This window comes from Galeopterus variegatus, unplaced genomic scaffold (genome assembly GCF_000696425.1).
Source record: "Galeopterus variegatus unplaced genomic scaffold, G_variegatus-3.0.2 Scaffold10073, whole genome shotgun sequence".
Taxonomy (NCBI): Eukaryota; Metazoa; Chordata; class Mammalia; order Dermoptera; family Cynocephalidae; genus Galeopterus; species Galeopterus variegatus.
This window is the reverse complement of record NW_007736184.1, coordinates 30,770-47,417: the sequence shown is the minus strand read 5'-3', so window position 1 is coordinate 47,417 and position 16,648 is coordinate 30,770. Positions and strand designations below refer to the sequence as shown.

The following is a 16,648-nucleotide window of genomic DNA, read 5'->3' as shown; positions in this document are numbered from 1 at the left end:
AAATATTTGTTAAAAAGTAGAGGACTTGAGATTTCTGACAGTATGGCTGCCAAGACCTGGGAAAATGTACTAGCCCTGGCTCCCTGGATTGTCTCAGCCAACCTGTTTTCTTGGGACACATGGGACTGCGTACAAACCCTTGCCCAGCAGCTTGAGGTTCACTGTGAGGAGGACCCACCCTTAGGGTTTGACCCTATTATTTCAGCCCTTAAGTTTTGTTCTCGCAAAGCCACAAAGGTGATAGCCATACCCCTACCTCCCCAGATTTAGACGAGCAATGGGAAAAGTTTGAAAGTGAGTGTATTAAGGGCAGCTTAACCGTCTCTTCACAGGGTCACGCCCAGGATACCTTTCAGCCAACACATAGTTCCGGGATGCACCAGAGGAACGTGGGGGGTCACAAGAGGACTGGGACTTTCTGCAGCATAAGCCCCCAGGGGACAGCCTTTTCCCTCCCCTCCCTCCTCTCACTAAAGACTTTCAGGAGGGGGCCACAAAAATAAACAGATAACAGCCAGTTGACAACACAAATTTCAACTAAATGATCCCTGGGAGGCTCCCCCGCCCTTTCACCACCAGCCTCAAGCTTTCACATTAACATTAACTATAAACAGCATGAGCCAATGGGGAATCCCTGGGAAACACTGCCACACTTTCCTTACCAGCCTCAGGCTTTTCCTGTCAATGTCAACCCTGGGGGGAACAGGCCAGCACCCTGGAACCAATGGGAGGCTACAGACCTAAAAGAGCTAAAAAAGGCTGTGGCCGAAGGTGGTCCAAATTCCCCATGGGCGGAAACCATCCTCCAGGGATTAGCACACCAACCCTGCACCACCCAGCATTGGAAAATGCTGTGTAGGGCAGTACTCTCAAGAACCCAGTATATTAAATTTTGCGCCTTTTTAAAAGAAGAATGCCATGCTCAGGCAGAGAGGAATCAGGCCGCTAACCCAGTTATCCCAATAACCTTTGGGATGCTCTCTGGAACGGCAGACCAATACAGCACAGGAATTCAGCAAGCCGCTATCCCCACTCTGTATCAAGACCAGGTTAGGGCCATCTGCTGAGCGGCTTGGAAAAAGCTTGCGGAGGGCCCTACAGAGCCCCCCGTATCAGGCATCACCCAGAGAAACAATGAGGACCTCCATTCCTTTGTGGATAGGGTAGAAAAAAGCATACAAAGAAATTCCCCCCAGGGCCCCTAAGAGACCAGTTTGTGAAAATGCTGGTATGGGAGGGAATGACATCAGATCACAAATTGGCCTGCGCGGATCAAAAGGACCGCTCCATAGAAAGGTGGATTATCACCTCTAGGGATGTGGGGACCCAAGGCCATCAGGCCCGCACCATGGTTGCTGCCCTCCAAGCCCAAACCGATGCCCTCACTGAGGCAATGACTAAGGCCTTTAATACCATGACCTCCCTTGGAAACAGCATCTCTTGGAATAAAACAGGCCATTGCTTTGGCTGTGGGGAACAGGGAAACTTTACAAATAGCTGTCCCCCAATTAATTCAAAACCAAAAGGCCGAAAATGGCAAAAAGGGCTACCACTGGAAGGCAGATTGTAAATCTAAATTTGATAAGGACTGCAATCCTTTGGCAGTCCCTAGCCCCGTCATCCCAACGGGGATCCTATTTTCCACCGCAACAAGTTAGAAACCCTCTAAGTCAACCTAAACCCAGATGTAACTCACACCGACCCCCCACAGAGCTAACAGGAGTTAACAAAGCACGAAAACCTGCAAGGGCTAACTGGACGGTACCTATTGTGCCTGGGTTAAGACCCAAAATAGATATGATGATAGGGGGAAAAAATTTCCGATGCCTAATTGACACTGGAGCTGATCGCACGGGCCTTAGAGAGGAGGAAGTTCCTAATAGCTGGAGGATGGTCCCAAGACCACAAATAATGGGTGTCGGAGGGAATACTCTGTCCAAAGAAACTGATGGCTGGCTCCCCTGGAAAGATGCTGATGGTACAAGAGGAGAAGTCAAACCTCTTATAACCACTGGACTTAAGGCAAACCTCCTAGGCTAAGACATTCTGGGAAAAGCAGATGCCTGTATCACTACTGATTATACAGAATTTTATGGTGACAGTTTAGATGAGGAAGAATACCAGCAGCAGTTCAACCTCCCTTCTTGCCCAAATTATAGAGGTACCCCGAATTCCAAAACCTGAGGGAGGGAAAGCCACTTACAAGATGGAAGGTGTACCCCAATCCTAAATGCCACTGCCCCTCAGGTCCCTCCCATGCATTGGAAACTGGGACCCCCAATTTGGCTGGAGCAGTGGCCTCTCCCAGCTAATAAGTTGCAAGCACTTGAGGAACTTATTACAGCACAATTAAAATTAAAACATATTTGCCCATCCGCTAACCCCTGGAATACCCCTATTTTTGTCATTAAAATGTCTTCTGGAAAATGGAGACGGTTATAGGATCTTAGAAAAATTAATGAAAGAATGTTGCTACAGGGAACCCCACTAAGGGGACTGCCTTGGGTACCAGCTATCCCTACTAATTTATGCCTCATGGTTATAGATATTAGGGACTGTTTCTTTTCCATTCCTTTAAACCCACATGATTATGAAAAATTTGCCTTTTTGGTCCCCTCAACTACTTTTAAGGGGCCAGATAAACGTTTTGAGTGATGGTTTTGCCTCAAGGTATAGCCAGTAGTCCGTCGTCTTGCCAAAGCTATGTTTATGAATTACTGCAACCTATCAAAAGGCTCCCACATGTTGAAATGTACGTTTACATGGATGATATTATCTTAGAAGCCCTAAACACTTTCAAATTGGCCAAGGCATATAAAGTCCTGCAAATGTGACTTAGAAAGGGTAACTTGCATGTTGCAGCTGATAAAATCCAAGTTGTTCTGCTTTTTAAAATTTTAGCTACCCAGTTAACCTTGCAAGGCATTAGTCCTTTAAAACCTCAACTTTGTATCCCAGATTCTTGTTCTTTGGTTGATTTACAATGCCTTTTAGGTGAAATTAATTGGCTACGGCCCTGGATTCTCATCTCAATGGGCCAGCTGTTACCTCTTTTTAACCTATTAAGGGACAGCCTGCCTCATGGTAAAACCTCCCTTTCAGTTGCACATAAACAGCTCTTATAAGAGGCTCAAAATTCTCTCAACCAGGCTCAGCTTGCTAGATGCTCTCCTTCAAAACACTTGCAATTATGGATTCTGCCTAATCCCACCATCCTCATGGCGATACTAGTTCAAGAGGGAAACCCCTCACAATGGATTCATATATCTCTGGGGGATCCCCTTGAGTCTATACCTATATAGACCAAATGGCCGACTTAACACAAAAGGGAAGGGACATAGCACTCCGATGCTATACATGGGAACATAACAAAATAATTATTCCAAACCGACTGAGTGACCTAGAATGGATCTACAGAAACAATCCTAGAAAGGCCTTGGCACTAGAGGGCTTCCCTGGCATCCTTGATTATCACTATGGGCCTTATAAATGGGTTATTCTTTTGTCTGTTTAAAATGGAGAGCACCTCAATTATTTCTACACAAATGCATGGCTAATGCATATAATGTGTTCACTGATGGGGATAAACATGGGGCTGCTGTTACTGTCTTTTTGCCACATTGAAAACAACTGTCATCTAACATTGTCCCTCAAAAGTACTGTGAGCCCTATGAAGGATCTGCACAGTTTAAAGAAATCTTAGCTATAGTTTTAGCACTTAAGAAGGTCTCAGAATCCATGAATTTATTGTCTGACAGTTTGTATGACACTAATTTGCTGCCAGGGTTGCTTAATTCCCATATTTGTTTAGATAACAACCTAATTACACCTCTTATGATACAGGCCCGATCATTGGTATTCAAACAGGCCCAACCCATCTCTATACAGCATCTTAAAGGCCATCAAAAATTGCCGGGTCTACTTTCACTAGGACACTTTTTAGCAGAAAAAACAGCATCTTGTAACCCCCATGTTTTAACTTCACAAGGTGCATCTAATCTCCATGTCCTAATCATATAAATTGGAGGGGCTACATAAATGGTTCCCACAAATCCCTACTAAAGATTTAAAAAAGATTGTTCATACTTGTAAGTTTTGCCTTCCTTACTTACAGGTCCCCTCTTTACAATCCCCAGGAGTTAACCCTAGGGGACTAAAACCCAACGTATTATGGCAAATTGATGTTACTCATTCTTCTCCTTTTAGAAAGCTCAAGTATGTTTTTGTTACTGTTGACACCTATTCTCATGCCTGCTGGGTGACCACTCATTCAGGGGAAAAGGCTCAATATGCCCAAAGTCACCTTTTACAAAGTTTTGCAACACTTGGACTCCCCAATCCAATTAAAACTGATCATGGCCCCTGTTTTGTTGGCCATGTATTTCAGGAGTTGCTTTCAAGCTGGAGCATTTGCCACACCACAGGTGTTCCATATAATCCACAGGGACAAGCAGTAATAGAGCATTATCACCAAACCTTAAAAACTCAATGACAAAAACAAAAAGGGGGTTACACCAACCTCCACCAACAATTAGGATTACCACTATTTATTTACATTAAACATTCTAAATTTTTCCAAAAATGAGTTAATGACACCTTTTCAAAAGCACTGGTCTAATCAAGACATAAAGCCTGAGGTACAAGTTAGATGCAAAGACCCCATTTTCAGACACTGGAGAGGACCTGACCCACTCCTAACTATGGGAAGGGGATTGGGGTGTGTATTCCCCTTTGACGAACCCTGCCCCATATGGAAACCAGCCAAAAACCTTATATTTGTACCTCAAAATCTTGATCCAATAACCCAGCACAGGAACAACAACAACCCTGAGGCAAATTCTTCTCTTTCAGGAGACAACTCGGGTGAACCTGCCTCTTCATCCTTGTGGGAGACTTTCACTCCAATCCTGATTGCCTTTGTCCTTAGCACTATCACCAGCAGTATGATGCGTCGTCTGATCATGCTATGGACCATCTGGCTCTCTGGCACACAGGGAACCAATCACATACCAGTGCAGCAAAACTGGACAAAAGATTGTTGGTTATGTTATGATGTTCATCCCCCGTATTTTGAGGCTGTGGCATTAAGTAACTAACCATCCTCCCCACTAACAGCACCCAGTGCACCATTAATTACAACAGAACCCATCCTGGTTTAACCATACAACATATGTCGGGAAAGGGATTATGTGTTGGTGTAAACAACCTGTCCATTTGTTCCAATACTATTATCCTCAACAGCACCTGGGCTAAACCCAGCCTTGGGCGATGGTTATGCACCACATCAGGGCTTACTGCTTGTGTGTTTAATCAATCCTTATCTCATGAAACTTGTATATCAGTGGATAATGTTCCCCTAATATTATGGCATAAAGGGTAACAAATGTTTCAATATTGGACAAGTAACTTTCCTCTCCACAGTAAAAGGGCACTAGGGGCTGCTGTTACCATTAGTGCTTTATTGGGGATTGTAGGCGCTGGGGGGGGGGAGGCTGCTGGAATAGGATATACTTACACCTATACACAAGCTTTAAGGGAGGCTATAGACATAGATCTAGATAGGCTTGAAACTTCAATTACACATTTGCAAAAATCAATAACTTCTCTTTCCGAAGATGTATTACAAAATAGAAGGGGATTCGACATCCTATTTTTACAACAGGGAGGCTTATGTGCAGCTCTCAGGGAAGAATGTTGCTTTTATGCTGATCATTCTGGAATAGTGAAAGAATCTATGACAAAGGTTAGAGAGGGCTTGGAAAGACGTAGTAGAGAAAAAGAGGCCAAGAAGGGCTGGTTTCAAACTTGGTTTACCAGTTCTCCCTGTCTTACCACCTTAATATCTGCCTGAGTGGGCCCCTCTTCATCCTCCTCTTAGTGCTAATGTTTGCTCCTTTTATTTTTAATAAATCATGGCTCTCATTCAACAAAATCTAGGATCCATAACTATTCTCACCCAAGTCGTAGAAAATATGGCCCAAGAAAATTCCCCCAAAACCCTTGGGTCAATATGGCCCTTCAAAAAATCCACAGTAATCTTTAAGGGACTCCGCTGGCTCTCCACAAGTGGCTGGCTAGCCAATGATGGGTAAGATCCCCAGAGGGGGACAACCTAAGACAGGCACAGTCACAAAAATTCCAATGAGGTTGAGAGGTTAGCCACCTTCAACTGCCCATTACAGGGTTGTTCTTCTTTTTATAAAGAAAATAGGGGGAGATGTTGGGACCCTTTTTAGGAGCAAACATTATCTGTGAGCCACATTGTACCTATGGGTGGAGGAAGAAGATGGCACCTGCGGGAAGTAGGGGAGGCGTAACCCAAGAGAGCTCCAAAAGGTTTTTCTTGTTCCTCCAGTATTTCCGCACTCGTGAACCCTGTGTGATTGCTATGCTTTACATGTTAGTACAAAATGCATGCCCAGGTGATCCTTTAATTGATTGGTTAGTACATGGAAAGCCCCTACTTGTTTGCTTATATAAATTGCAGTGTAATGGCAATAAGTGGAACTGCCCTGACAGAACCCCTGCCGCATCTGAGTGTCTCTTTCATGGGCTGGGTTGGCTGGCAGCAGGCTTACTTTTCCCTGAGATCCCTCGGTCCCAACACCGGAGGTAATCCTGTTGGCTCCTTCTCATCTTGGTCTGTGGGAAGACCCCAGGATCACACTCGTAGATCCCACTGATAATGTGTACCCAAAGGAGTGTAAATCATCGTGTGGAAGGAACTCCTGCACCCCATGGTTATGGAGGCCCTATTTATAATAGACAAGATTTGGAACCAGTATAAATGTTTGTTGACAGACTATTGGATAATGAAAATGTGGTGCATATACATAATAAAATACTACTCAGCCATAAAGGAAAACAATGTTTTGTCATTCACAACAGTGATGAGCTTGGAGAATTTCATCAAAAGTGAAGTAAGCTGGGCCCAGAAAGAGAAATACCACAGGTTGTCAGAGAGAGAGAGAGAGAGAGAGAGAGAGAGAGAGAGAGAGAGAGAGAGAGAGAGAGAGAAGGAAGGAAGGAAGGAAGGAAGGAAGGAAGGAAGGAAGGAAGGAAGGAAGGAAGGAAGGAAGGAAGGAAGGAAGGAAAGAGAAACAATAATAATAATGTTAAATTTCAGATGGAGAGCACTGACCTATGGTTATGAGAGGCAGGAAGGGGATGGGGTTTAGTGAGTGGTTGGTTAGTGGATAGAAAAAACTATGTCCTGTGGGTGCACATCTGAGCTAGGCCTCTGTGATTAACATTCATTTGCTGCATGCCATCCACTGGCTGGAAGTGGGGAGATAGAACGTCCTCATCACAAACAAATGATTCTGTTTTGTGATGATGAATGTGCTAATTACCCTGATGTGATCATCACACACTGTGCACATGTATTGCTATTCAACTCTGTATCCCACAAAAATGTAAAATCTAAATGTCTTAACTGCATGAATTTATTAATTGGACATATTGAAAGGAACATATGATCATGAGGACACCATGATCTATGAATACCATTTTGAGATTTGAACTCTACAGTGACAGTGCCTGGGAGGGGTCTTGATATTTGTGCTAGTTTCATTTTTTCCACACATGGATATCCAGATTTCCCAGCACAATTTCTTGAAGAGGCTGTCCTCTCCCCTTATAAAGTTCTTGTGATATTACTGAAGATCAGTTGGCTGTAAACATGTGGGTTGGTTTCCAAGTCCTCTATTCAGTTCCATTGATCCATGTGTCTGCTTTTAAGCCACTACTATGCTGTTCTGGTAGCCATGACTTTGTAGGATAATTTGAAGAGCTGCTGGGGGACACAACAGCATCAGAACAATTAAATTCTAGGGGAAAATTTAACCAAATAGGTGAAAATATGTATACTGAAAACTCTGAAGCATTGATGAAAAAATAATGCAAATGACGGAAAAAAAAAACCTGTGTTCACAGATTTGAAGAATTAATGTAATTATGAGTTTCATACTATGCCAAGCATTAGACATAATCTTTATCAAAATCCCACTGCAATTTTTTACACATAAATGAAAAGAAATCCTAAAATATGTTTAAAACTGCAGAAGGCCTGAAATAGCCAAAGCAGTTCTGAACTCAACAACATAGCTGATGTCCATCCATGATTTTTACATTATGAAAAAGAATATAAGGTCTTCTACTGAACCTCTTTGTGATTATAAGAGTATAAATCATGTTCAACGTTACTGGAAAATATTGGTTTTAGCTTTTTGGCTTGTTTAGACAACCGTAATCATAATTGGCTGCAGACTGCAAGTTCTGACCCTCCTGCTGGTAACTGTCATTCCAATGTCAACGTGGGTTTCTTAGTCCTTGAAGCACAGTTCAGGCATGATCCCTTGCACACCTCTCAGGAGGCAGCCTGGAGCCTTGACTGTGATCTGCACCCACATTTCCTCTCACAACCTGTGCTTTGTGGGTCCCCTTCAGCGACACACCTGCAGGTCAGGAGGTGACCAGGTCTCCATGCAGATGCAGCGGCTTCCTCTCCACCTGCCCCTCTCCCTGCTGCTCTCTCCACTGGCTGCTTCCTAGGGGGTTCCCTTTCTGTCTTCAATTCCACCAAGGCAGAGTTTTCACTGTTGCTGGTGTATGAATTCAGCGGGGATTGAGAACTCCAGATTCTCACATCACCAGGACATGGCTGGGAGGGAAAGGGCTGCTGCCTGATGGTTGGCACTTATGGTGTCCTGTGGACACAGAAAAAACAATTCCGATTCACAGGGACTGTGGTCATCACCTTTCTACCTTCTAGAATGTGATATATAAAGATATTTCATAACCCTTCAACAGAAGGATTAAATGATGAATTAAAAAGGGGCAAGGAATGGAATACACCTTAAAAGTGAATAAGATAAATATCTGAAGAGCAAATGAAAAGATCATCAATGTCATCAGTTATCAGGAAAATACAAATAAAAACACAAGGTAGCACTTCAGATCCACTAAGGTGGCCCGATTTTTTAAAGGAAATGAACAAGTATCCTCATGGATACATAGACATTGGAAAAATTACAGAGAGCTGGTTTTCAGGCAAAATGGTAGAACTACTGCGGCCACAATTCTGGCAGTTACGGATACAGTTTAATGCAGAATTATGCCATGACCCAGTAATTCCACTCCTATTTATATGCCAAGATAACTGAAAAGAGGTGCCCACAAGAAATTTCCATGAATGTTCACTATTCACAGTAGCTAAAAAGTGAATAATTCAAAACTGCCATTGACTGATGTGTTGATAAACAAATGTGGTAAATTGATAGAATTGGGACGTGTTCACCTATAAAAATGAATGATGTACTGACACATGCAACAACAAGAATGAACGTTGAAAACATCACACCTCGTAAAAGAAGCAGACACAAAAGACCACGTATTATATAATTCCATTTTTATGAAATATGCAGAATAGGTGAATCCATAGAGACAGAAATCATATTAGTGGTTTCTAGGGGCATTAAGAGAGAGGAATTAAAATTGACTGTTTGTAGGGTGTGAGGTTTACTTTTGAGGCAATGAAAATGTTCTGTAACTAGACACTGGTGATAGCTAACACACCGTGTGAAAATATTGTGTCACTAAACTGTACAGTTTAAAATGGTTAAAATGGCAAATGCAAAGTTATATAAATTGTGCCATCACATGCCATTAAAAAATATTAAATTCAACTCCTCTTTTACATTAATTGTTTTAAGGTAACAGAAACCACATTTTAAAGGAACCCACAAAGCAAATGAAGAAAAAAAATAAGAGTTCCTGAGAAAGACTTCTATTGATCAAGGACTGAAAGGAAAACCTGTTTATCTTCTGCACCTGCTCTTCAGTGGAAATTCTGTACTAAGTGTGCACTGAGCTCCTTCTACCGCCAAGTCCACTCCTGTCTTCCAGCAGAGGTTTGTTTGTATCTGGGCTTGAACTGAATTGCCCTCGCTGTATTTCTCACACAGTAATACAGGGTGGTGTCCTGGGATCTCAGGCCACTCAGATTTAAATAAGCTTGGCTCTTGGAGGTTTCCCTCATGATGCCGACTTGGGATTTAAGAGTTGTGCTTCCACACACCTCATATCACACTGACCCACTCCAGCCCCCTTTCTGGAGGCTGGTGGATCCAGTGCCCATCATAGCTGGTTAAAGAGAATCCAGAAATAGTGCAAGTGAGGAAAAGGTTCTGTGAGGGCTTCACCAGGCACAGTCCTGTTTCCTGCAGCTGCAACTTGGACAATAAACCTAGGGATAAGGAGCATCACCATCAGTCAAACACAATGGAAACCCCATGCCCAAGTCCCTTTTCAGAAGTCCCAGAGACACTCACAGCAGGGAGTGGCTACCATGCAGAGGAGCAGCCCCACGACATCCATGCTCTGATGAAGGGCTCCTGGTGGAAGGAGACTGGGGTTGCTTCTCCCAGGGCTGGGCATTCAGCCTGACACTGGGGTCTGCTTTGCATGAGGGAGGTCCCTGAGGTTATAAGTGGGGGAGCAGAGAGGAGGGTGTCTACCTACCCTTTCCTGTGCTGAATGTTTTACCTTTTGCTGCTGAAAGGAAATTTGGAGACAGGACTTCAAAAACTCTTCTTTGCCTCACTGCCTGGTCATCATCCGGTCTCCAGAAAAATATTAAGAGAACTGAAGATGGAGAATGCATAGTTTGACATCACAGAACATGTAGAAATGTTTCAAGTGATTTCTGGTTCAAGGAGAAGTCCATGACCTTTTGACCTTCACGTGCTCCATTCCCATGTCTGGTCTTTGAAACTGATGGTCAGCCAGTGGCCTCAGCCTCTCTGCACACAAATCCCTTATGTGTGACTTCAATGAAACAGTTGTGCTTCTGGAGAATCTTGGAGTTGGTTCCCTTCAGAACAGGCAGACTTTCCTCAGATAGACAGACATGTGTATGTGCATTTGTGGGGGGTGTTTGTGTGTATTTTTGGGAAGAGATAGAGAGACAGAGAGACCTCTGCTACATCCTACTTCTCAGAGACAGTTACCAAGGCAAACATATAGACACGAAATTCCCTGCACTTTTGGAACAACCACATGGGATTAGAAATATTACCATGGAAATTTCTAGAAAACTCCATCTTCCTCAGTCTCATTCACAAATCCTCTGTTCATACTCCTGCCCCAGCACTTCCAACGTCAGCCTTGACTGTCACATCAGACTCAGTCTTGAGTTTCATGATCTCATCACTTGCTTCCAGTCACAGGTGACTCCTTGGTGGCGTTTTCTCAAGTGCAGCTCCTCCTGCATCTGCAGACCAGTGAGATGGACACGCTCTATGTCCTGCCTCCCTTTACCCAATGTACTCTGGTGATTCATGTCCAGGATGACGACTATATACCATCCCATTCACCTGGGACTCAATGGATCACAGCAGCTCTGAATGTCAGTTGGGCATATGGTGCCAGTGTCAGGGTTCTGGTCCATTTTTCTACTGTTTGGTGATGACACTGCATGACCCATGGCTTCTGTCTTTGGGATTCTTGTCCCACCCTTTTTGGAACACTTTCTTTCTCAATTCGAAATTGTTTGTGTTTGCAGTTGATTAATTCTTTTAGTCCTTTTTATTTAAAATGAACTAGAAGAAGTTATAAGTTGTGAAATTGTATTAAAATATATGTTCAAATTGCTCACTTCTGATGGTGCAATTCATGCAGCAGACAGTCCTAGCTTATCACAATAGAAACAATGACTTTGAAATGGAGAAGATGTACAGATAAAAAACAGGGACTATACATTACATTTGTGTAAATCATAAGATTCCACATAAGAAAATGGTAAAGTGATTGGAGTAAATGACATGTTTTCTCAGAGTGTGGCATATAAGAAAAATTTAGACTCAAGTGTAGAATGGTGGAGTAGGTGTAAAGGCAAAGATTTGTGCATTGAAAAGGAAAAGGCAGAAACCTACACAGAAAAAAGAAAACAAACAAACAAACAAAAAACAAACAATGACAAAAAACATTCTCACTCACAGACTTGCTCTGCACCTGCCCCAGGAGCTGGGCCCTGTGGGCAGAGGGTCAGGATTGCCACTCCAGAGCAGGCCTGTGTCACCTTCTAGGGTTCCTGATGCTTTCCCCAGACCAATGTCGTAGAGATTTGCCTCTATGTTTCACTCTAATAGTGCCATAGTTTCAGGACTCAAATGTAACTTTTATTCCACCTTGAGTTGATTTTTGTATAAGGGTGCAATTACATTCTTTTGCATGTGGATATCCAATTTTCCCAACAAAATTTTTCAAGAGATTTTGTTCTTCTCCTTGTGTGTTCTTGGCACCTTTGTTAAAAATCAGTTGAACATAAATGTTTTGTTTTGTTTCTGTGCCCTCTGCACTATGTGTCTGTATATCTATGTATATGTCATCACCAAACTGCTTTGATTATTTTAGCTTTATAATAGATTCTGAACCATGATTACATGATTAACTCAGAGTTATCTAACTCAGAGTTATCTCTGGGATGCACAGGTGGTTCAAAAGAAGCAAGTAAATAAATATGATAAATGCCATTACAGAATGAAGGGGGTAAAACCTATAATCATCTCAACAGAGGCAGAAAAAGGATTTGACATCCTTCAACATCTTTTCAATAACAACAATTTAAACAAATTAGAGATAGACATATTATCCTTCACTATATTAATGTTGATATATGACAATCCCACAGCTAATGGCAAAGTTAACAGTGAAAGTTTACACTTGTTAAACATGGTCAGAATAAGACAATAAAACCTTCTCTCACCACTTATGTTTAACGTAAAACTGGAAGTCTAGCCAGAGCATTAAGGTAATAAAAATAAATAAATGGCATCCACTTATGAAAGGATAATAAAAATTGTATGTTTGCTGATAACATGATCTCATATATAAAAACCCTAAAGACTCAACCTGCTAACTGTGAGAACCAATAAACATATTTAGTAATACTGCATCATACAAAATCAGCACACAGAAAGCAGTAGTGTTTTTATACACTAACATTGAACTATCTAAAAATACATCAGTAAAACAATTCTATTTACAATAGCAACAGAAAAAAAATAATTAAATTCCTGGAAACAAATTTAACCAAATTACTTAAAGATTTGAATATTGAAAACTCTAAAGCATTGATAAAAACTTGTAAGTAAAGGGCAGACACAAAAGTGCAGATCCAGGAAGCCACAGAGCAGCAAACAGGATGAATAAAAGCAAAAGAAATGAAATTCACACACACATGCGCACGCACATATGTACATGTACACACACATGCACACACACACACACACACACACACATAGACACCCATGACCAAGGTGTTAAGTGTTATAAAATTACATGTTCAGAACATACATAATGTGGTTAGGCTCAGAAACGCTTACAAATAAAATGATAAAGGTAAGAATTACAGACGATTTCTCATATGAATCGAATCCAACAAAAATTGAGAAATTTGAAATGTTTAATGTTTTGTTAGCTGGAACCACCACCACCCGGAACTCTCAATTCAGCTGAATGATCCTCCAAGAGTGACGGAGACCACCAACTCCTCGTATCCAACTTCCATCCAGAAAGGAATGAATATTTGATATAAATTGAATAGCACAGCAAGTATAGCCAATAATAATAGATTATATATTTCAAAATAGCAAAGAGTGAATTCCAAATGTCTCACCACAAAATTAAAATGAGGTGATAAATACGTTGATCACTTTGACCTAATTATTCCACGTTATATACATTTATCAAAGCACCACATAGTTCCCCATAATTGAATACATTTATGATGTGCCGTTTAAGAAAACATTAATAAAAAATGCAAAGGAGAAATTGCCTCTCTCAGACCACACAGTGGTGAAGGATCAAGGCGCCCCTCATAGTCATGAACGAGGTGAGCACAGCTGCCAGCACAGCTTCTACTCGACACCTTCAATGTGACAAGTGGATGTAAACAAGCAACAATCATGAGGACACACACACAGTCCTTGACCTTCAGGTGCGACATAAGGGGTCTGGCTTCAGGTCTCGCACGTAAGAAGCTTGGACGTCATCACTCCCATCCAGACAACAAGAAAATGACTGAACAGACTGAAAATCAGTAACTCTTCTTACATATCTAAAAGAAGTGACGTTACAGGGTACACTACTGTCCCCAAATTGAAGATGTAGTCAGGAAGACACAGAGGGTCACAGCTTGTCTGATCAGAAACTCATGAGCAGAAGCCTCTGTGTGGTCCAGGATGGGGGAAGATAAACCAGAGCTGTAGGGGAAGGATTGCTGGAGACTCAGCGTGGGGAAATCTGAGAGTTGGGTCCATCCCAGGGGGACAGTCTTAGAGATCCCAACCTTTTAAACCCCACCTCAGCAGTGCGATGAGGTTCTCAATGAAAATATCATAAAAGAATCCTCCTGCTCCCTGCAGAGAAAGGGGGAAGGAGCCATTGTGAGATTCACCAGAGCAGGATGCTCTGCAGAAAGTCAACCTCAGGAGAAACTAATTTATCTGATCCCAAGAGGTTATTACTTCTTCAGAGCATAACTGACCATAGAGAAGAGAAACACCCAAGTCTATCCCCTTCCCTGAGAGCCTTCCAGTCTCACCTAAGGGCATCATGAAGGGAGAAGCAGCTGTGAAAATCACAGCCAGGACGCGGCTCCCTAAAGGACAGACTCATCATAGGACGGTGCAGAGCTTCCCCTACCACCCACATCACCCACACCTTACACGCAACGTTCTGATCTGACAAGGTGTGACCCTCTGTGTCTTCCTGACTGGATCTTCAATTTGGGGGATAGGAGTTCACCCTGTGACTTCACTTCTTTTACAGATATAAGAAGAGTTACTGATGTTCTGTGTACTAACAGGGAAAAACTACAACACCACATGCACCTTAGACACTATTTAAGAAGTCTCTGAAAACCTAGTCCACAGAGGAGACACAAATAAGGACACCAGGGTACATTTTATCCAGTCCATAGCTTACCTTGTCATCCTCTTTACAGTGACTTTTGCAGAGACAGAGTTTCTAATTAATGGCTCCAGCCCGTCAACGTTTCTTCCCTGCATTGTGCTGTTGTCTCACCTGCATTTCACGTGGTATTTTCTGTTTTATGAAACATTCATCAGCCATAGGTGCCTGCTCAGCACCACATGAGGTCCTTACCTTCAATGATCAGCCTCATTACTGAGCCCCTCATCTGCACCTGCACAGGAGGTGACTTGGTAAGAACTGAGCAGGGCTCTTGACTGATGGAGCTGAGTGTCTAGGGACAACAGATCTAGTAAGAATTTAAACAATGGTAGACAGAGGATGGTATTAGGGCAAGTGTCCAGGATGTCTGTGGGACAGCAGAGAGTGGGCAGGGAACAAGGCTCTGTCCAGTTGGTTCTCAATATCCACAGGGAATCACCCCATGGAACCTGAGATACACAACTTAAGACACAGTTCCCAGGGCTGCTTTGAGAGGCCACACCCAGAATGCAACCAAGCAGGGCTCTGGTGGGTATTTCTCTCTGTGCTTGTCACCCTGATACCTCCACATAGAAGTGGAAGAGTTGTGTCTGGTCCTCAGGCAGCTGCTTCTCCATCCAGGGCACTGGAGGATGGACAGAGAGTGGGACAAATACTGAACATCAGTGTCCACAGTGTGGATGAGGATCCAGAGGACAAACTGCCCCAGGGAGGACAAGGACCCCGTGGACAGAGTTCCTGAGGGATGATCATAACCATGTGGCAGCACGTGTGTATGACTGAGGGAAAGGCTACTTAGGGACACTGTGCACCTGGACTGAGCTAACCTTTAGGGAAAAATATTGTTGATCAGATGAACATAAGAATCCTTACAATGATTTGTATGTCAGGAAAGAGAACAGGTCATGTTCAAACCTGAGAAAAGAAAGGTCCCAGTGAATGGAAACACCTTATCTGCAAATGAGGAAAATTATTTCACTCTGTGTTGCCTGCAGTGAGAACATGGTAATTAGAGTCACAAAGAACAAAGCAGGAAATGACCCTGAGGGTCATCAGAAGTCAGCAGAGCAGAGGAAACCCCAGATCCCAAGAGGAACCCCCATCCACTCTCTGCACCTGCTCCATGGGGCACAGGAGCTGGGTGGGCCTTGAGAGCCTCCTGCACCCCAGTCCCCTCCTTCATCCTGCAGGGAGGTTTGTGTCTGGGCTCTGCTGACTTCCTGTCACTGTGTCTCTCGCACAGTAATACACGCCTGTGTCTTCGTCGGTCACAGAGCTCAGCTGCAGGGAGAACTGGTTCTTGGACGTGTCTCTGGTGATGGAGGTGTGGCTCTTGAGCGACGGGTTATAATATGTGCTTCCACCATAACTAGTGTATCCCATCCACTCAAGGCTCTTCCCCGTGGGCTGGCGGATCCAGCCCCAACCATAACCACTGGTTGTGATGGAGAATCCAGAGACGGTGCAGGTGAGGGAGAGGGTCTGTGAGGGCTTCACCAGTCCTGGGCCCGACTCCTGCAGCTGCACATCGGACAGGACACCTGGAGCCAAGGAAAATCAGAACCTGTCAGTCACGTGCAGTCACAAACATACCATAGACCCATGTGTGACATCTGAGACACTCACCTTGGGGAGCTGTCTCCAGGCAAAGGAGAAGACCCCACAGTCTCAT

General features: G+C 43.2%; 1 gene segment (V, D, J or C); it reads right to left on the bottom strand.

The window, feature by feature from the left end:
- Window positions 1-13,995: 13,995 nt before the first annotated feature.
- LOC103609770 lies at window positions 13,996-16,648 on the bottom strand. The segment is given in 4 exon segments: window positions 13,996-14,119; window positions 14,365-14,420; window positions 16,204-16,517; window positions 16,603-16,648. Coding segments are annotated over 4 exon segments (540 nt in total).